Below are 22521 nucleotides of genomic sequence, written 5' to 3'. Positions count from 1 at the left end.
AAAGAAAGTATTTTAGTTAGGTTTTTTATTTTCAGGGAGCCTGCTGGCAACATCGAGGGACTGAGGAGAGAGAAACAGACCCACTTCTCTGAGTTTCAGGGCTCTGTTTCTTAGGCTACTGGACACCATTAGCTCCAGAGGGATCGGTACGCAGGTCTCACCCTCGCCGTCCGTCCCAGAGCCGCGCCGCCGTCCTCCTCGCAGAGCCGAAAGATAGAAGCCGGGCGAGTATGTGAGGAAAAGACTTCAGAGGCGGCAGAAGATTGATCATCATAGAGGTAACGCACAGCAGTGAAGCTGTGCGCCATTGCTCCCATTCACCTCACACACATCGGTCACTGTAAGGGCGCAGGGGGGGGGGCGCCCTGGGCAGCAATTAAAACCTCCTGTGGCAAATACACATATATACATGTACAGCTGGGCACTGTACATGTATAAAAAGAGCCCCCGCCATGTTATTAAGAAATTTGAGCGGGACAGAAGCCCGCCGCCGAGGGGGCGGGGCTTCTCCCTCAGCACTCACCAGCGCCATTTTTCTCCACAGCACCGCTGAGAGGAAGCTCCCCGGACTCTCCCCTGCTTGACACACGGTGAAAGAGGGTTTTAAAGTAGAGGGGGGGGCCCACATAATTGGCGCATATACATGCTACAAAAGCTCTACTGGGTAAACATTCTGTGTTTTTTCCTGGGTCATATAGCGCTGGGGTGTGTGTTGGCATACTCTCTCTCTGTCTCTCCAAAGGGCCTTGTGGGGAACCTGTCTTCAGATAAGAGCTTCCCTGTGTGTGTGTGTGTGTGTGTGTGTGGTGTGTCGGTACGCGTGTGTCGACATGTCTGAGGTTGAAGGCTCATCTAAGGAGGAGGGGGAGTGTATGAATGTTAGGTCTCCGTCGGCAGCGCCGACACCTGACTGGATGGATATGTGGAATGTTTTAAGTGCTAATGTTAATTTATTGCACAAAAGATTAGACAAAACTGAAGCTAGGGTACAGTCAGGGAGTCAACCCATGTCTGTCCCAATGTCGCTGGGACCTTCGGGGTCTCAGAAGCGCCCGCTATCTCAAATAGTTGACACAGATACCGACACGGATTCAGACTCCAGTGTCGACTACGATGATGCAAAATTGCAGCCAAGGATGGCTAAATGTATTCGATATATGATTATCGCAATTAAAGATGTTTTGCATATCACTGAGGAACCCCCTGTCCCTGACACGAGGGTACACATGTATAAGGGAAAGAAACCTGAGGTCACCTTTCCCTCTTCACATGAGCTGAATGAATTATGCGAAAAAGCGTGGGAAACTCCAGACAAAAAACTGCAGATTCCCAAAAGGATTCTAATAGCGTATCCTTTCCCGTCACAGGACAGAATACGGTGGGAATCCTCCCCTAGGGTAGACAAAGCTTTGACACGCTTATTAAAAAAGATAGCGCTCCCACCCCAAGATACGGCTACCCTCATAGGTGTGCGCAGGGGGGGTGCCTGGTGCGCACAGGCACCCCCTAATGTCTGGCACCCCGATCTCACATGCCTGATGCAGCGATCGCCAAGCAGGCTGATTACTGTCCCCTCTGCGCTGCACCCTGTCAGGACTGCATTACTGACCGAGCGCCTGGGTTAATAAAGGGTGCCACTGCCACCAGTTTTCAAACTCCCAGCTCCACCTCCATGTACAAAAACAGCGTGATATCATTACGTCATGCTGCTCGCACGCCCACCCGCCACATGCCCACCTCTCTCCTTCTATGCTATGCCAACGCCAGCCACTGATGAGGATCAGCATGCAGCCAGCGTTCCTCTTAGGAAGACAAATTCAATACTGGCAGGCGGTCGGCAGCAACATTGACACGTCACTCATTTTTCCAGCAGCAGCAGTACTAGTCTGCGAGTGTCAGTGAGTGACTGACTTGTAAGTAAGCTGCTGCAGCTTGCAGGGGAAAGAGAGGGGGAGCCAGACCAGGCTGAGGAGGAGCACTGTAATTGCAGTGAGTGCCATCAGTGGTGTTTGTTTGGTGCACACCACAACATCTGACAATGTATCTGCTTTATTAGGATTGGCACAAGGGTGGATATTGTATATTGCGTTGACCTCAATAGATGGTGCTAGACACACCCCTCCGATGGTGCACCCCCTAATAAAATGTGCTGCGCACGCCTATGGCTACCCTCAAGGATCCTGCTGACCGCAAGCAGGAGGTTACCTTGAAGTCCATTTACACACATTCTGGTACGTTACTCAGACCGGCAATTGCGTCGGCCTGGGTTTGTAGTGCTGTTGCAGCATGGTCAGATTCCTTATCAGCGGATATTGAGACCCTTGATAAGGATACCATTTTAATGACCTTAGGGCATATAAAAGATGCTGTCTTATATATGAGGGATGCTCAAAGGGACATTAGTATACTGGGTTCCAGAATAAACGCTATGTCTATTTCTGCTAGGCGAGTCTTATGGACCCGACAGTGGACGGGTGATGCCGACTCAAAGAGGCATATGGAGTTTTTGCCTTACAAGGGTGAGGAATTGTTTGGAGAGGGCCTCTCGGACCTCGTCTCCACAGCTACGGCAGGTAAATCGAATTTTTTGCCTTATATTCCCTCACAATCTAAGAAAGCGCCTCATTATCAAATGCAGTCCTTTCGTTCAAATAAAAGCAAGAGAGTACGTGGATCGTCCTTTCTTGCCAGGGGTAAGGGCAGAGGAAAAAAGCTGCACAACACAGCTAGTTCCCAGGAACAGAAGTCCTCCCCGGCCTCTGTAAAAATCCACCGCATGAGGCTGGGGCTCCCCTGAGGGAATCCGCTCCAGTGGGGGCACGTCTTCGACTTTTAAGCCACATCTGGGTTCACTCACAGGTGGATCCCTGGGCAATAGAAATTGTTTCCTAGGGATACAAGCTGGAATTCGAAGAGGTGCCTCCTCGCCGGTTTTTCAAATCGGCGCTACCAACTTCTCCCCTGGAAAGGGAGATAGTGTTACATGCGATTCACAAATTGTGTCTTCAACAATTGGTGGCCAAGGTTCCCCTGCTTCAGAGAGGGAAGGGGTACTAAATTATAAATGTGTGTGAGTTCTGGCGCAAAAGCTAGCTGCCCAATCCTAACCTTCCTATGATCTGCCCAAATCCAGATCACAAAAGGGATACAAGTGAAGAAATAACAAGTGGAAGGGAGATCAAAGGCGCTGCTATACAAGTGACAAATATAATAAACAAAATTTGTATAATATACTTGCAAAACCTTGTGGTCCTTCGTTAATCTTTTTTTCATATAAATCCAGTAATTACCAGATGTTTACATGCAAAGAACAAAAATAAACAACAAATGTGTAGTAATATCTACAATAAGTTCAATTTTTTGTGTGTTCTCCGATGAAGCAGAGCCCTGTGATGTGGAAGTTTTTCTTGATAGGAGATAAGGATAGTTTCTCACCACCACTTCACAAACATAGGTACACGTACCAAAACTCACTTAGAGTTAAATATCACCATACGCATAAAGGTTTCTTTTATACTTCTACTTAAGACACGTGAAACAAGATCCGTTCAACGAAAACGTACCACACTCACGTTTTCAGCAGATGGTATCCCACACGTAGCGGTTTCTTTGAATAGATGAATAACTCTTCTCTTCCATAAAGAATTAGTTTATTGGTGCGTGATAACAAATTTTAAAAATAATTCATAAAAACAAATCTCCTTAAATAATTACCAAAAAAATCAGGATAGAGCAAAATGTGTGTCAGAATGGAAAATGACAATCACAAGTGAATTCCGGACTTACACTTGCGAACACAAATGCTGCATATTACCTTGATTTGGTATCGATATAGGAGAATTAAAAAGCACTGTCTGATATCACCAACTTTTAGAAAGTATTCAATTTGTACTTGAAAATAACTATTTCTTTTTCAATGGGGAATATTTTTTGCAGAAAGTCGGGACTGCCATGGGCACCAAGTTCGCACCGAGCTATGCGAACCTCTTCATGTCTAAGTGGGAGGAAGATTCAGTATACAACCATTCGCTGGCCGGTGCGGACTTGGTGTCATGGTTTAGGTACATCGACGATATCATCTTTGTATGGAAAGGAGATCGAGAGAATTTGGAAAAACTATGCAAAGATTTGAATACCAACATTGTGAATATAACGTTAACCTTTGATATAAGTCAAGAGAAAATCAATTTCCTAGACTTGACCATCTATATTAAGGATGACGCCATACATACAAAGGGTTACACGAAACCAACGGACTCAAATAGCCTCCTACCATTTTCAAGTCAACATCATCCTCAATGGATTAGAGGAATCCCAAAAGGACAATTCCTGAGGTTAAAAAGGAATTGCAGCGAACCCCAGCACTACATTAATCAGAAGAAAGAAATGAAAAATAAATTTTTGAAAAAGGGCTATGATCCAAAGCTGCTTTTGAAGGCGGAAGAAGAAGTAGAAAGGCTTGACAGGAAAGAAATCTTGAAAAAAGAAAAAAATAAATCCACCAATAACCATGCGGAATGGGCCTTTATATCCGGTTTTGGGGCGAACTATAAAAAACAGGAGTATATAATTCGCCAGCACTGGCATCTGCTTTTAAGGGATCCAGTGTTGAAAGACATTATCCCTACCCAACCGAGATTTATTTATAGAAGAGGAAATAACCTAAAGAGTGCATTGGTAAGAAGTGCATTACCATTCACCTCTTCCAATCCCATACGCACTAAAGGCTTTCATAGGTGCGGCACATGCATCGCATGTAGAACGATATCTTCAGAAAAATCAAAAATAACCAGTTTTTCAGTCAATAACGTAAATTACGAGATAAATAATTTCATTACGTGCCACACAATTAATGTCATTTATTTAATAAAATGCGATTGTGGTTTGTTGTATGTAGGCAGGACAGGGAGAGCATTAAAAACAAGGATCGCTGAGCATATACGTAATGTAAAAAAGGGATTGCAGACCCACTCCCTCTCTGACCATTTTGCTAAAAAACATAACTGTGCAACATCAAAAATATTATCATTTATGGGAATTCAGCAAATTAAATCTAATTGGAGGGACAGGGACTTAGAGACTAACCTCGCAAAGGCTGAGATGCAGTGGATTTTTAAATTAAATACACTTGTCCCTTGCGGCTTGAATTCAGACTTCGAGCTTAAATGGTTTATGTAATTAATCTGTCCTGTCACCATCATCTTCTTAAACTGCTCATAAAGTATGTTCACTGATAGGTTGTATGTTTACATCTGTAGAATATATCTCCATTTTAATTATACTGTATATCAATTAGAGGTGCATGTAATCTTGCCGTGTCTATTTATCATAGTATTTTTAACAGCATTATTTTAAATTAATATTATTTTTATAATCGGCAGTCTTAGAGCAAGGCTCACAATTGTATTATATTGAATGAAAGTGATTTAGACATATATGTATATTTATTTGCTGTGAAAGGGTAAGAAGGAGCAGTGTTCACTATCTATTTCCGGTTACTGGAACGCAATGCGAGATCCATCATTATATCCCCCTTTCTGTTTCTGTTGTTGCCTGGCAACCGGGACACGGTAAGCATCATTCCCCGTGAAAGGGGAGGATGTCTGTCACGTGCCCGTGGCTGATTTCCGGGTGCTGGAACGCATCCTGAGGCGCATGAAGCTAACAGGGCGCGATCACGTTGATCGGCCACTCTGCTCCTTGTGAGAAAGGAAGCAGCGGTCACGTGATCGCAGCCCATTTCCGGACTATGGAACGCATCGTGGAACGCGGAAGTGCGGCTGGCCGCGACCACGATGCGCTCCTAAGTATATAAAATAGATATGAAAATGAAATTCATTAGTTGGGTGAGCATCATTATTTAATGTAGTTGTAACAAGCAGAGGAAAGTACAATAAAACATCGCAACTATACATTTTTATTCAAGTTACCCATGATGCATTTCCATTTCCTGTTCACTGGTATAAATATGTTTGTCAGTCACTGTCTGAGCATCCACCTTGAAAAAGACCTTGTGTCGAAACGGCGTTGGTGATATCAGACAGTGCTTTTTAATTCTCCTATATCGATACCAAATCAAGGTAATATGCAGCATTTGTGTTCGCAAGTGTAAGTCCGGAATTCACTTGTGATTGTCATTTTCCATTCTGACACACATTTTGCTCTATCCTGATTTTTTTGGTAATTATTTAAGGAGATTTGTTTTTATGAATTATTTTTAAAATTTGTTATCACGCACCAATAAACTAATTCTTTATGGAAGAGAAGAGTTATTCATCTATTCAAAGAAACCGCTACGTGTGGGATACCATCTGCTGAAAACGTGAGTGTGGTACGTTTTCGTTGAACGGATCTTGTTTCACGTGTCTTAAGTAGAAGTATAAAAGAAACCTTTATGCGTATGGTGATATTTAACTCTAAGTGAGTTTTGGTACGTGTACCTATGTTTGTGAAGTGGTGGTGAGAAACTATCCTTATCTCCTATCAAGAAAAACTTCCACATCACAGGGCTCTGCTTCATCGGAGAACACACAAAAAATTGAACTTATTGTAGATATTACTACACATTTGTTGTTTATTTTTGTTCTTTGCATGTAAACATCTGGTAATTACTGGATTTATATGAAAAAAAGATTAACGAAGGACCACAAGGTTTTGCAAGTATATTATACAAATTTTGTTTATTATATTTGTCACTTGTATAGCAGCGCCTTTGATCTCCCTTCCACTTGTTATTTCTTCAGGGAAGGGGTACTATTCAACTCTGTTTGCGGTCCCGAAACCGGACGGTTCGGTCAGACCCATTTTGAATTTAAAATCCCTGAACCTTTACTTAAAACGGTTCAAGTTCAAGATGTAATCGCTCAGAGCGGTCATCGCCAGCCTGGAAGGGGGGGATTTTAGGGTATCTCTGGACATAAAGGATGCATACCTGCATGTTCCCATATATCATCCTCATCAGGCGTACCTGAGATTTGCGGTACAGGACTGTCCTTACCAATTTCAGACGTTGCCGTTTGGGCTTTCCACGGCCCCGAGAATTTTCACCTAGGTAATGGCGGAAATGATGGTGCTACTGCGCAAGCAGGGTGTCACAATTATCCCGTACTTGGACGATCCCCTCATAAAAGCGAGATCACGGGAGAAGTTGCAGAACAGCGTATCCCTTTCACTGAAGGTGTTACAGCGACATGGCTGGATTCTCAATATTTCAAAGTTGCAGCTGAATCCTACGACCCGCCTGCCCTTCTTGGGCATGATTCTGGACACAGACCAGAAAAGGGTTTTTCTTCCGATAGAAAAAGCGCAGGAACTCATGACTCTAGTCAAGATCCTGTTGAAGCCGAAACAAGTGTCAGTACATCATTGCACTCAAGTCCTGGGAAAAATGGTGGCGACATACGAAGCCATTCCCTTCGGCAGGTTCCATGCAAGGACTTTCCAATGGGACCTATTGGACAAATGGTCCGGGTCACATCTGCACATACATCAGCGGATCACCCTGTCCCCCAGGGCCAGAGTATCTCTCCTGTGGTGGCTGCAGAGTGCTCACCTTCTAGAGGGCCGCAGGTTCGGCATTCAGGATTGGATCCTGGTGACCACGGACGCGAGCCTCCGAGGTTGGGGAGCAGTCACACAGGGAAGAAATTTCCAAGGCCTTTGGTCAAGTCAAGAAACTTGTATTCACATCAACATCCTGGAACTAAGGGCCATATACAACGCCCTATGTCAAGCGGAGACCTTACTTCGCGACCAACCAGTTCTGATCCAGTCAGACGTCACCGCAGTAGCTCATGTAAACTGCCAAGGCGGCACAAGGAGCAGAGTGGCGATGGCGGAAGCCACCAGAATTCTTCGCTGGGCTGAGAATCATGTAAGCGCACTGTCAGCAGTGTTCATTCCGGGAGTGGACAACTGGGAAGCAGACTTCCTCAGCAGACACGACCTGCATCCGGGAGAGTGGGGACTTCATCAGGAAGTCTTCGCACAGATTGCAAGTCCGTGGGGACTGCCCCAAATAGACATGATGGCGTCCCGTCTCAACAAAAAGCTACAAAGGTATTGCGCCAGGTCAAGAGACCCTCAGGCGGTAGCTGTGGACGCCCTAGTGACACCGTGGGTGTTCCAGTCGGTCTATGTATTTCCTCCTCTTCCTCTCATACCCAAGGTGTTGAGAATAATAAGAAAAAGAGGAGTGAGAACAATACTCATTGTTCCAGATTGGCCACGAAGGACCTGGTTTCCGGATCTGCAGGAAATGCTCACAGAAAATCCGTGGCCTCTTCCTCTAAGACAGGACCTGTTGCAACAGGGTCCCTGTCTGTTCCAAGACTTACCGCGGCTGCGTTTGACGGCATGGCGGTTGAACGCCAGATCCTAGCGGAAAAAGGTATTCTGGATGAGGTCATTCCTATGCTACTAAAGGCTAGGAAGGACGTGACATCTACACATTATCACCGATTATGGAGAAAATATGTTTCTTGGTGTGAGGCCAGGAATGCTCCTACGGAAGAATTCCATCTAGGCCGTTTTCTTCACTTCCTACAAACTGGAGTGAATTTGGGCCTAAAATTAGGCTTCATTAAAGTTCAGATTTCGGCCTTATCCATTTTCTTTCAAAAGGAATTGGCCTCTCTGCCTGAAGTACAGACTTTTGTGAAGGGAGTACTGCATATTCAGCCTCCTTTTGTACCTCTGGTGGCGCCTTGGGACATTAACGTGGTGTTAAGTTTTCTTAAGTCACATTGGTTTGAACCACTTAAAACAGTGGAGTTGAAATATCTCACTTGGAAGGTGGTCATGTTGTTAGCCTTGGCTTCGGCTAGGCGAGTTTCGGAATTAGCGGCTTTATCACATAAAAGCCCCTATCTGGTTTTCCATATGGATAGAGCGGAATTGCGGACCCGTCCTCAATTCCTACGTAAGGTGGTCTCATCTTTTCATATGAACCAACCTATTGTCGTGCCTGTGGCTACACGTGACTTGGAGGATTCCGAGTGCCTTGATGTGGTCAGGGCTATGAAGATTTACGTGGCCAGAACGGCTAGGATCAGAAAAACAGAAGCACTGTTTGTCCTGTATGCAGCCAACAAGGTTGGCGGCCCTGCTTCAAAGCAGACTATTGCTCGCTGGATCTGTAACACGATTCAGCAGGCGCATTCTACGGCAGGATTGCCGTTACCAAAATCAGTTAAGGCCCATTCCACTAGGAAGGTGGGCTCGTCTTGGTCGGCTGCCCGAGTGGTCTCGGCACTACAGCTGTGCCGAGCTGCTACTTGGTCGGGGTCAAACACCTTTGCAAAGTTCTATAAGTTTGATACCCTGGCTGAGGAGGACCTCCTGTTTGCTCAATCGGTGCTGCAGAGTCATCCGCACTCTCCCGCCCGTTTGGGAGCTTTGGTATAATCTCCATGGTCCTTAGGGAGTCCCAGCATCCTCTAGGACGTTAGAGAAAATAAGATTTTAAACCTACCGGTAAATCTTTTTCTCGTAGTCCGTAGATGATGCTGGGCGCCCGTCCCAAGTGCGGACTACTTCTGCAAGACTTGTATATAGTTATTGCTTTCATAAGGGTTATGTTATAGTTTCGTCGGTTTTGGACCGATGATATGTTGTTGTTTCGTACTGTTAACTGGATAGTATATCACAGGTTATACGGTGTGATTGGTGTGGCTGGTATGAATCTTGCCCTTAGATTAACAAAAATCCTTTCCCCGTACTGTCCGTCTCCTCTGGGCACAGTTTCTCTAGCTGAGGTCTGGAGGAGGGGCATAGAGGGAGGAGCCTGTGCACACCCAGATCCAAAGTCTTTCTTGGAGTGCCCATGTCTCCTGCGAAGCCCCTCTATCCCCATGGTCCTTACGGAGTCCCAGCATCCTCTACGGACTACGAGAAAAAGATTTACCGGTAGGTTTAAAATCTTATTTTTATTTCCATCAGATGGACGCACAAGCGGGAGTGCCTTGGAAGAATATCTCATCTTATCTGCAGACATTAAAATAGAAAATAACATTACACAAGATTCTCCAGGAAGCAATCTTGTTATGCTAAATATACACTCTGTGCCTCACAATGCAGATATATCATCAGACCCCTGTAATCGCGAGGAAAGTTCTCCTGATACCTCAGTTTTTGTTACACAAAGTGTTGCTCATACACCTGATAAAATAGTTCCCTCTTCTAAGTGTGGGAAATGTTTTACACAGAAATCAGCTTTTGTTACACATAAGAGAAGTCACACAAATGAGAGGCCATTTCCATGCTCTGAGTGTGGGAAATGTTTTACAAAGAAATCAGCTCTTGTTACGCATCAGGGAAGTCACACAGGTGAGAAACCAGTTTCATGTTCTGAGTGTGGCAAATGTTTTGCATTTAAATCACATCTTGTTAAACATGAAAGAATTCACACAGGTGAGAGGCCATTTCCATGCTCTGAGTGTGGGAAATGTTTCACACAGTTATCAGTTCTTGTTAAACATCAGAGAAGTCACACAGGTGAGAAGCCATTTTCATGTTCTGAGTGTGGGAAATGTTATACTCAGAAGTCGCATCTTGTTATACATCAGAAAAGTCACACTGGTGAGAAACCATTTCCCTGCTCTGAGTGTGGGAAATGTTTTACACAGAAATCATGTCTAGTTAGACATCAGAGAAGTCACACAGGTGAGAAACCATTTACCTGTTCTGAGTGTGGGAAATGTTTTATACAGAAATCCAATCTTCTTAGACATGATATTTTACACAGTAGAAAAACATATCCATGAGTTAATTAAGTTAATCGTATGCAGACAATTGGAATGGATGTCATTAATAAAAGACTGGAATAGATCACTCGGGTGAAACTTATTGTGTTTTCTTTACTCTGTTAGATATTGGCACCACTCTCCACAGTAATAATGGACCATGGTGGTCATTCCGAGTTTTCGCTCGGTAATTTTCTTCGCATCGCAGCGATTTTCCGCTAACTGCGCATGCGCAATGTTCGCACTGCGACTGCGCCAAGTAAATTTGCTATGAAGATTGGTATTTTACTCACGGCATTACAAGGTTTTTTCTTCGTTCTGGAGATCGGAGTGTGATTGACAGGAAGTGGGTGTTTCTGGGCGGAAACTGGTTGTTTTATGGGAGTGTGAAAAAACGCTACCGTTTCTGGGAAAAACGCGGGAGTGGCTGGAGAAACGGAGGAGTGTCTGGGCGAACGCTGGGTGTGTTTGTGGCGTCAAACCAGGAACGACAAGCATTGAACTGATCGCACTGGAAGAGTAAGTCTCGAGCTACTCAGAAACTGCACAGAGAAGTCTTTTCGCAATATTGCGAATCTTTCGTTCGCAATATTGTGAATCTTTCGTTCGCAATTTTGATAAGCTAAGATTCACTCCCAGTAGGCGGCGGCTTAGCGTGTGCAATGCTGCTAAAAGCAGCTTGCGAGCGAACAACTCGGAATGAGGGCCCATGTTGTTATATTGGGTACACATTTTTATGCTACACCACAATTTGTAGGACTCAAATGGAAGATGCTTTTTAACAATTCAAAATACAGTTTTAAAATATGGAATACATCTCTGTGATTGTTGATGGAAAGGATCTCTGTTACACCGTTCAGGAACCTTTTCTTCTTGGCCAGGTGTCCTCTCGCAAGGTGATGTCAGGATGTAAAAAGATAATGACATATATATGTCAGTGATCGCGCTGAGCCAAAAAAAAAGTGGGTCCCAGGGACCCCTCACTTCTAAAAATTGGGGTCCTACCGGTCTTTTTCTGGGTCCCATTGGAATGAAGGTTCGTATTAATCTTAATCTTGTTTGGACACTACAAAAGTGTTGCAAGGTGAAGGTGATGGGGTGACAGTGCTGCTGGGCTGTGTAGCATGCAGGACACCCTGCACCACAGGTGTAACTAGACATTTTGGTGGCCTTTGGCAGATAGTGAATTGGTGCTCCACCTACCAGACTGGAAAGCACAGGCGATGCGTGCCGAAGGCGCGGCAATTTTTTTTTAGGGGTGTTGCTTCATGGGGACGGGTCGTGACCACATAATAGTGCCACTTTACATTACACCACACAGTAGTGCCGCTTATACACATTGCACCAGGTAAAACCTCCTATACACACTGCGACAGAGCACTTTATACACTTTGCTCCAGGTACAGCACGTTATACACTTTGCTCCAGGTACAGCATGTTATACACTTTGCTCCAGGTACAGCACGTTATTATACACATTGCGCCAGGCAGAGCACATTATACACTTTGCTCCAGGTACAGCACGTTATTATACACATTGCGCCAGGCAGAGCACATTATACACTTTGCGCCAGGCAGAGCACATTATAAACTTTGCTCCAGGTACAGCACGTTATTATACACATTGCGCCAGGCAGAGCACATTATACACTTTGCGCCAGGCAGAGCACATTATACACTTTGCGCCAGGTACAGCACGTTATTATACACATTGCGCCAGGCAGAGCACGTTATCATGCACATTGCGCCAGGCAGAGCACGTTATCATGCACATTGCGCCAGGCAGAGCACGTTATTATACACATTGCGCCAGGCAGAGCACGTTATTATGCACATTGCGCCAGGCAGAGCACGTTATTATACACATTGCGCCAGGCAGAGCACGTTATTATACACATTGCGCCAGGCAGAGCACGTTATTATGCACATTGCGCCAGGCAGAGCACGTTATCATGCACATTGCGCCAGGCAGAGCACGTTATCATGCACATTGCGCCAGGCAGAGCACGTTATCATGCACATTGCGCCAGGCAGAGCACGTTATCATACACATTGCGCCAGGCAGAGCACGTTATTATGCACATTGCACCAGGCAGAGCACGTTATTATGCACATTGCGCCAGGCAGAGCACATTATGCACATTGCGCCACGCAGAGCACGTTATTATGCACATTGCGCCAGGCAGAGCACGTTATCATGCACATTGCGCCAGGCAGAGCACGTTATTATACACATTGCGCCAGGCAGAGCACGTTATCATGCACATTGCGCCAGGCAGAGCACGTTATTATACACATTGCGCCAGGCAGAGCACGTTATTATGCACATTGCGCCAGGCAGAGCACGTTATTATGCACATTGCGCCAGGCAGAGCACGTTATTATGCACATTGCGCCAGGCAGAGCACGTTATTATGCACATTGCGCCAGGCAGAGCACGTTATTATGCACATTGCGCCAGGTAGAGCACGTTATACACATTGCGCCAGGCAGAGCAGATTATTATACACATTGCGCCAGGCAGAGCACGTCAGTATACACATTGCGCCTGTTAGAGCACATAGAATCCACGAATTACCTGTAAAAATCAAATTATACTCACAAACAATCCAGTGTCGGCCCTCTTCTTTAACGTTGTAATCCAGGGACTTGTTTAAAATAAAATATAAAAAACGAATAACCCGAACCACGCACTTCAAGGGGTTCCATGTTTACACATGGAACCCCCTTCCCCGACTGGCGGGACTCCCATGACCTCTGTCAGTGAAGGTCCCTCCAGCCAATCAGGGAGCGCCATGTCATGGCACTCTCCTGATTGGCTGTGCGAAGTTAATTGGGGTCACCCACAAGAGTTGCCCCAATTAACAGTGTCAGCAGCCCCCTCTATCACACTAACGCTGGACCCACAGCGTTCTCTCTCCGTCTCTTCTTCTCTCCAGCTCTCTCCTCCCTCCCCTCTCCCTTCCCCCCCCCCCCCCAACTATCAGGCAATTCAGCTGTTAGTGGTCGGCTGTGTTTTTCTCCATCACCACAGGTTATGTGGTGATTCACCACATAACCTGTGGTGATGGGGAAAAACAGCCGACCACAGCTCCAGCCCCCCTCCCTCCGAAGACGCCAGCCAAGGAACCTTTACAGCGCCTGCAATTACTGACCACTTAGTCTCCCGGCGGGAACCCCGGACACCAGTCAGCAAACCAAGGCATAGTGACTGACACGGCCGTGACTAACACGCGTCACGGCCGCAGCTATACATTACCGCCACCAAGTTCACCGGGTGGCCATAGCGGACAGACTCACGGGATTCGAGCGCACCACGTCAGCAGGGATCGGCGTCCGTGATCTAGTGGCTAAAGCTGGGCAAAGTGACTGGGGCTTCCCGCGGTGCCGTCTGAGGCAGTGGCCGCGCTGCTGCTCTTGCTTTGAGAGAACACATCAAAGGCAAGAGCGGCAGCGCGGCCACTGCCTCAGACGTCACCGCGGGAAGCCCCAGTCACTTTGCTCGGCTTTAGCCACTAGATCACGGACGCCGATCCCTGCACATTGCCAGCACCTCTCATCCCTGTGACAACCCCCGTCCCACCGATACACTTACGGACACCGCGAGTCAGCTGGCCTCCGCAAGCAGCCAGGCGCCAAAGAGGAGGGGAAACTGGCTCCACCTCCTCTTTATAGCATTCACCACGAGGCCAGCATGTCAGTCAAACAAATCCCCCTTACGGATTTGCGGAATGAGGAGCGCGTCCCCAGGGACCCTCCCACTTTGTACACTGGAGTCCCGTGTCTTCAAAAACGGGTAAAAAACGCGCCATAGCGCGTTTTTGCGATCACTGTATGTGTAGTAAAGTTTTTATACAAAGAAAAATAACTCAAGTCTTATTGTGTGATGATCACACACGATGTTCAAAAGGTGGTGGGCTATTCCAATCAAGGAGCGTACCCTGACTCACACTTCAAGAGATGTATCATACATATAAAGGTATCTTTATCCATCACAGTGTATGGAGCACCAACATGTAATAGACCCCATATCTGGTAAGTAAGCGTACCCCACTCACACAACAACAGGATCAATCGAAGCACACAAAGGTTTCTTTTGTCTTCAAGAGTATATTCGTAATTCAGATGTGGGGTTTACCCTACTCACTGGAGAATCTATTCGCTGTATTCAAACGTATCTGGGTTTCTTTCAAAGCCACAATGTATATATGGTCATCATGATTAACATCCCCGTAAGTGGAACTTCCCAAGGTGAGCACCATAAACAGATTCAGCAGCAAAGATCCATCAAAGATGTTTTTAATTTTATTAAACAGCCTCACACAAATTAGGTAAAAAACGAACAAAATACAAATTGAAGAATAGAACAAAATCCAAAAAGTTGACTGTGCACTCACAGGTCTCAGCAAGATGGTGATAGTTTACAAAACAAAATTCCATAAAAAAATTCCATTAAAAAATTGTACAGAAGAAAGAATTTAGTTCATACCTAGGTGATATAAAAAGATAGTCCACACTCTCAGCTGGTCAACGCGTTTCGGCCCTTCATGGGCCTTTATCAAGACATGCTTAGAGTGTTGAGGGACAAGATATTTGAAGGTGGAACAACCAATCAGATGTTTTCAGCCTGTGACATCATCAATTAAGGACATCATAGTTTAAACATTACTACATTTACAAATTGAACAGTAATATATATATATATATATAGAGAATTCCAAGATAGCCGGCACTCGTGGACTCAAAGAATGGACAATACTCAGGTAGTAAATGCCAACGTTTCGGGGTTTTATTCCCTTTGTCAACCCCGAAACGTTGGCATTTACTACCTGAGTATTGTCCATTCTTTGAGTCCACGAGTGCCGGCTATCTTGGAATTCTTTGCATATGAAAACCAGGGCACCGTGGCAAGTGTTTTGTATACAGCTGAGTGCCGGACCCAACTTGCAGGCATATATATATATATATATATATATATATAAATATTCCTTTTATGCAGTTTATATATACATTTTATTAAAAGCTTAATAAAATTAACACTAGATATCAAAAATACATTTGGTCAACAGGAAGGGTCTCCATGGCAACCGCATGACAACACAGAATAATCATCCGTATCCTGAACATCAAGTGACTGAGGAAGCGATCTAATACTTCCTGATAGTTTTTAATAGTGTTATCCGTCCTATAGGGGAAATGAGGGAAATCCAGAGTGACCTAATGAGGGTATCCAGAGTGACCTAATTTTCTCAACTAACGAGACGAGCGCTGTTGTTATGATAAACACCAGCTGAAGGGAGGTGGACATCCAACCGAGGGTTGAACTAAAGCTAAAAACTACTCAGTGCGGTGCCGGTGTCTGACATCAGACACCGGAGCCGCACAGCACGCATAGCGCACACTGAGTAGTTTACCATAGGCCATAGGGCCGGGACAGGCGGACGCTGATGGAGGCGCACACAGGACCAGGCTCCAATATGGTGTCGCCCATTAAGGGTGGCGCCCTGCGCGGCTGCTCTATTGGAATATGCCTGGAGCCGGCCCTGCTTCTGTCCTTGAGTCCCCCTCTTCCTGCAGTTGTACAGTGAGCTTTCTGGCTAGTCACATCAGATGTGACCATGTTGGGGAAAGCCGAGCCTGGTGTGGTCGCATCTGATGTGACCATACCAAGCAAGCGGTGAAGGGGAAATTGCATAACCTCTTTCAGGTAGATTGGTTGGAGACAACTAGATAAAGAAAAAAAGGCCTCAAAATTCTTTGATACTTGGGAGAGCTATGTGATTACCCTCCCAGTAGATTTTCAAAGGAGGATTAGAGACACGGGAGCATAAGTAATAGAGTCCGAGTTTGCCCGTCTGTGTGGGATGCCGGCCGATCTTGGATATTTTCTTACAGCGGCAATCATTTACAAGGCCAAACCAGGTTGGTTCTGCCTTGTAAATGATTGGCGCTTTAAAAAACACTGCATCTCGCACTTCCGGCAAACTCGGACCCTATTCCATATGCACACTGGGGTGGTATGAGACTAGGTTGCTGTTGGGAGATCCCCCATGTAGACTTCCTGGGACACTGCGGCCCTCAGACTCTGGGATCCTCCTATTCCTGACTATTGTTTGGACTAAATGTTGGCTTCAGCTGATATCTCAATGTGTGTTTGTCATATGTATATGGCAAATTATGCCATTATGTTTATTTGTAATGCTGTGGAACATTAGGAAAGATCATTTGTTTTTCTGTATGTACTGTCCTGCTTCAAATCTATCAGATGTAATGCTTTAATAAAAGGTTTATGAAAAAATTGTGGGATTGAGCTCTCCCTATCTACAGAAGTTTCTATCCAGTCCATGGTAAAAACATGGAATCATTGGTTTTGGAACGTTTGCAAGGAGGGTGGAGAACCTGAAATCCAGTTCTGCAAAATTACTATCACTAAGGGCTAGAAGCCGTTTCCTACATCCCTTAGAAGTCCTCTGCGTAGTCCGTATCATCCCGATATAGGACATACTGCTGAGAATGGGATATCATTTACTAAACGATCCAAAGAGAAATTTCTAACTGAAAGCCAAAACCGACGTAATAGCCGTCATGCAGATAGCGTAAAATAGACTTTATTCTTCCTAAATTAGACAAAAGGAGATGGCTTCACCCCTCCAGCTCCATCACAATAGATGAGATGGCTTTAGTGATATTTACCCGATAGAGGGTGGGCAGCGACCTTTGCATCTGTATGCCCAATGACATGTCATTTTAGGGTTGAAAAAGTGCAAAGTGATGGAAATTTGGGTACAAGGTATGGGACAGGTATATTGGGGTGCTTTATGAGTAGGACAAGTGTTTATAGTCTTGCAGATGGGAGTAATTGGTCTGTTTCCACTTTTTTATTTGAAAGTCCCCTAAAATTACCCAAATATATACTTATACCCATTTTTATGTACCCCAACCTTAATTTTAGCATTTATTTTGCTGGAAAAAAATAGCTTTCTATAATTTTTTACATTATTTTTTTTTTTGGGGGGGGGGGCATATAACAGCCATTTGACCCAATTTAAGTACCAGAAATACTTTTATTGTAACCCATAATAAACTTGTATGCTCTTTTCTGATGTTAGTTTAGCTTTTTGGGAGGTATGGACAGATTTACCCATTTTTAATTTTCGGCACCAATTTTCGCGGCAATCCCATGTTAGCAAATTTGCATATGAATAGGGCGAATCGTGGGAGCGCGCATGGCCGCAAAAATTATTTTTCACTGCAAAAATGGCAATTGTGGTAAATTGCCTCGATTACGACACTAATTGAATACCCCCCTAAGAGTGTGGGGCAGCAATTACAGCTGCAGTAGCATTTTGTTTTTCCCTTGCTGACTGGCAACTATGAACAAAATCCATATGGTGATGAGTTAGGAAATCATGGCGTTTACATTGAAGCCTATTGGCTATTATTTTTTAAAACATTATAAAGTCAACGTTTAATAACAAATATGGGTCTATCTGACTCCACTGAAGTCAGATCTTTTCCTGTCTTTGGAAATAGAGCAGTATAAGCATTTGCGAATGATGGATATGAAGGGTTGTCTCTAAAGAGTTTGCCATACAGCTCAAGTAAAGTTGGGGTAAGCTCACGCTGGAGCAACTTGGAAGTACATTCCTGTATAGCCATCCGGACCTGGAGATTTGTGTGGTGGCAAACTGGTAAATACAGGGGCGTAACCAGTACTTTGTGGGCCCCATAGCAACATTTTGATGGGGTCCCTATCCCACTGCTTTTAGAGACCACTCTCCGCAGCAGTTGTTTGTGCCCCAAAATAGTGACCTAGTTCATTTTCTGAACCATAGTAGAGCTTAATGTTATGCCCCGTAGTAGTGCCCTAGTTTATTTTATGAACCATGGTAGTGTCCTAGTTCACATTATTATCAGGCCCTGGAGATTTGTGTGGTGGCAAACCGGTAAGTACACCATACAGTACCTTGGTGAACAAGCCTAATAGGTGAAACGTGCGTCCAATGACCACCTACCTACAAGGATCCCCTGCATTGCTGAGGATCTCTTGATCTTAGTGCACAAGATCGAATCCCCAGGCACCCACACTCTGATAAATATTATACTTAATACATAAATTATTTTGCTGGATATCTAATCTCAAGATGTTGTACTGCTCTTAGCAATCCTATACAACTTGCGTACCCTCCTGTTCTAAAACTGTAGTATACGACTATCAATTGTATATACAGAGCTACTTTGCTCTTTGTGTGACTGCTACTGTGTACTACATTGTATATAGTGCTCTGTAGCCAATTTGCATAAGAGGTGTATCCTCGATATTGTAACATTGGATCATACACCTACAGATCATCTATATAGAGCTATTTTGTTCCCTGTACATCATTTCAGGGACTCTCAGTACGTGGAGAGCTTTAGAACTCTTGCACTGGCATAAGGCCAACAGGGAGGGTGTCATGGGATCTCCATGTAAAAGCAGATCCCCATCTACTTCCTTCACTCAACTCTATCCTATCCATCCTTGAATCTCACTCCGCTGTTCACTGGGGGTGAGTCAGACCTGATCGCTAGGCTGCTAACTTTGCTGTCCAGCATTCAGATAGACGCCGCCCAAGGGGGAGTGTAAATTTGCTGTGCATGTGTACTCCAAGGTGCAAAAATGCAGTGTGTGCAGTCTCTGCACAGCCCAGGACTTACTCCTCCAGTGCGATGAGAATGGGCAGATCGGGGCCGGAGCTGATGTCGGACACCCTCCTTGAAAAGGCTTGGGCACACCCAGTAAACAGTCTGTTACCCCCACAAATGGCCTCTTCCTGTCAATTACCTTGCGAATGCCCATGCAATCGAAATTTTTGCACCATCCTGTCGCTGATGCCCATTGTTGGTTGACGTGCGTGCACATTGCGGTGCATACACATGTGCAGTTATTCGCTGATCGCCCGCTGCGTGAAAATGCACAGCAGCGATCATGGTCTGAATTACTCCCACTGTCTGATCCTGGACACACAGTGGGGGTAATTCAGACCTGAGAAGGAGAAGTAGAACCAGGGGTATGTACTGAATACATTCTCTGTAAAGGAGATTAAAACCACAGTTTACATGCAATGACTTATTAGTGTTCATATGAAATGCTGTTAGACCTCAATCTTACTAAACTGAGCACATTCACCGCCACGGATATTAAAAACCTTCATTTACGTGCAGTGATTCATTAATGTTCAGTAATATATCATAGCTAGTGAATGCGATCTGCATTAAGATGTCATGCAGTTAATAACCACATAGGAATTGTATGTGCTATTACTGGCCTAATACTGAATAATATTATAGTGGGAGATGTGAACAGCATACTGCCCGAGTTGGAGCTGTTCACATGCAGAATTATTATTATTATTCCGATTTATTTATATAGCGCACACATATTCCGCAGCGCTTTACAGAGAATATTTGGCCATTCACATCGGTCCCTGCCCCAATGGAGTTTACAATCTATATTCCCTACCACATGAACATGCGCACACATTCATACTAGGGTTAATTTTTGTTGGGATCCAATTGTCCTTCCAGTTTATTTTTGGATTGTGGGAGGAAACCAATGCAAGTACAGGGAGAAATATATAAACTCCGCACAGTTAGGGTCATGGTGGGAATCGAACCCATGGACCTCAGTGCTGTGAGACAGTAATGCTAGCCATTACACCATCCATACTGTCCCAATTTGCAGACTAAAATATATTCAAAGAGTTACTAAACCAAAAGAGATTAAAATATAAGATACAAATAATACAGGTTAATGATACATGTGTCTGCTGCATCAACTAAAGGTTGTTAAAATATATCAGTTACTGGTAAGCTATATTAACTGAGACAATCAGTGAGGTCGAAGTACATTGTTGCCAGAACGGAACAGGAACATCGGTGTTGCTGCGGGCTCAGAAGCCTTTCTCAGATTCTAGTAGAAATTCCTTTTAATCTCCTTCAGGATGAAGGTGTAGCAACCACATGATTTATATTCTAGTGCAGTGGTTTCCAAACTCTTTTGAATCACGGCGCCCTAGAATATCAGAATTTTTTTCACGGCACCCCTAGGCAAAAAAATTCTTATTGAGAAATTTAGAAAGAAATTACATTAAGTAGATCGCGTTTATATGTCATCCTTAGGATCAGTTGTGTGGTGAGGGACAAGATTTGCTTCTGTTTGGACACATATTTTATGACTGGCAGCCACCAGCACTGGTTTTGCCTATTATATTGACCATGAATAATTTGAATTGGTCCTGGACCACCAACCCAGGGCAACCCTGCAAGTGTCCCGAGGCACCCCAGGGAGCCACGGCACACAGTTTGGGAACCTCTGTTCTAGTGACTGTGTATGTGACACAATCATTTCTTAAATGTCAAGGATTAGTATTATCATATGAAATACTACCTATATATCAATTTAATTTGAATTCATCCAATTTACCTTGTATTTCATTTGATAAAGCAGATACTTTTAAATTTGAGATATTGGGGGATATCCAATTAGCCCCGGTGATTCACCGGGGCTAATTGTCCCGCAGGGGAGGCAGATATAACATGTGCAGAGAGAGTTAGATTTGGGTGGGTTATTTTATTTCTGTGCAGGGTAAATACTGGCTGCTTTATTTTTACACTGCAAATTCGATTGCAGATTGAACACACCCCACCCAAATCTAAGGGGCCCTACACACTCGGCGATGCGCCGCCGAGGTGCCCGACGGCCGATACGGCCGACGAGCAACCCGGCGGCGGGGGGCAGTGACGGGGGGAGTGAAGTTTCTTCACTCCCCCCGTCACCCGGCTGCATTGAAGTGCAGGCAAATATGGATGAGATCGTCCATATTGGCCTGCATGCACAGCCGACGGGAGATCAGCGATGAACGAGCGCGGGGCCGCGCATCGTTCATCGCTGGAGTCTCCACACTGAAAGATATGAACGAGTTCTCGTTCATTTATGAACGAGATCGTTCATATCTTTCAGAATATCGCCAAGTGTGTAGGGCCTATAACTCTCTCTGCACATGTTAAATCTGCCTCCCCTGCACTGCACATGGTTTTGTCCAATTGCTAACTAAATTCCTGCTGCGATCAACTTGGAATTACCCCCTATGTGTTAGTATTTACAATGGGGGGTTGGTCGATCTGAACCTGTGCGGTAACTTCGTCTTTCTCTTCAAGTTACAAATAATCCTGTGAGAGACTTAGGGTCCTATTTATCACCATCAGGATGCGGATGATAGGTGATAAAATCGCCCAAACTCGCACTGCGATAATGGATTACATCGCAGGGATGTATCAATTATCGCATGCAGGAACAGAGCTTGCGGTCAAGCTCTGTCCCTGCGATGCCTCTTCGCAGCATCATCAGAGTATTTTTCATAAAGAATACCCAGATGTCCTGCTGCGCATGTGCCACCCCTGACGACATCGCCACTACCGCCACCGCCCGATCGCGCCCCCCCGTCGCAACTACCCCTGTATGCCATGGCCCCCCCCAGCAGGATAATATACTCACCTGTCCAGGGAGCTGGTCTGTGCTGCTTCAGGAGGCTGCCGGGTCCTTCTTCTGCGCTGTGACCCTCGGCGCTGTAAGGTGCGCTGCCGTTTTGCAGCATCACTTTACTGCACCGGGGTCACATTGCAGCATATGGGGGACCCGGCCCCCGGCAACGCTCACCGGAGCAGCGGACACCGGCTCCCTGGACAGGTGAGTATGTTATTTTTTTAAAACTTTTTTTTTTTTTTACACTGTGATCAG

The 22521-nt window shown here is 45.0% G+C and overlaps 1 protein-coding gene across 1 annotated transcript in view; it reads left to right on the top strand.

The window, feature by feature from the left end:
• Positions 1-22521, top strand: part of LOC135057194 (oocyte zinc finger protein XlCOF7.1-like) — a 192283-nt gene that overhangs the window by 74388 nt on the left and 95374 nt on the right. The window contains exon 6 of the mRNA XM_063963090.1: positions 9940-10754. Coding sequence (XP_063819160.1) covers positions 9940-10754 — 815 coding nt within the window. The remainder of the gene's footprint in view (positions 1-9939; positions 10755-22521) is intronic.

The sequence above is a fragment of the Pseudophryne corroboree genome, chromosome 3, assembly GCF_028390025.1.
Source record: "Pseudophryne corroboree isolate aPseCor3 chromosome 3, aPseCor3.hap2, whole genome shotgun sequence".
Classification (NCBI taxonomy): domain Eukaryota; kingdom Metazoa; phylum Chordata; class Amphibia; order Anura; family Myobatrachidae; genus Pseudophryne; species Pseudophryne corroboree.
The sequence above is the reverse complement of the archived record's forward strand: the minus strand, read 5'-3'. Positions and strand labels throughout refer to the sequence as shown.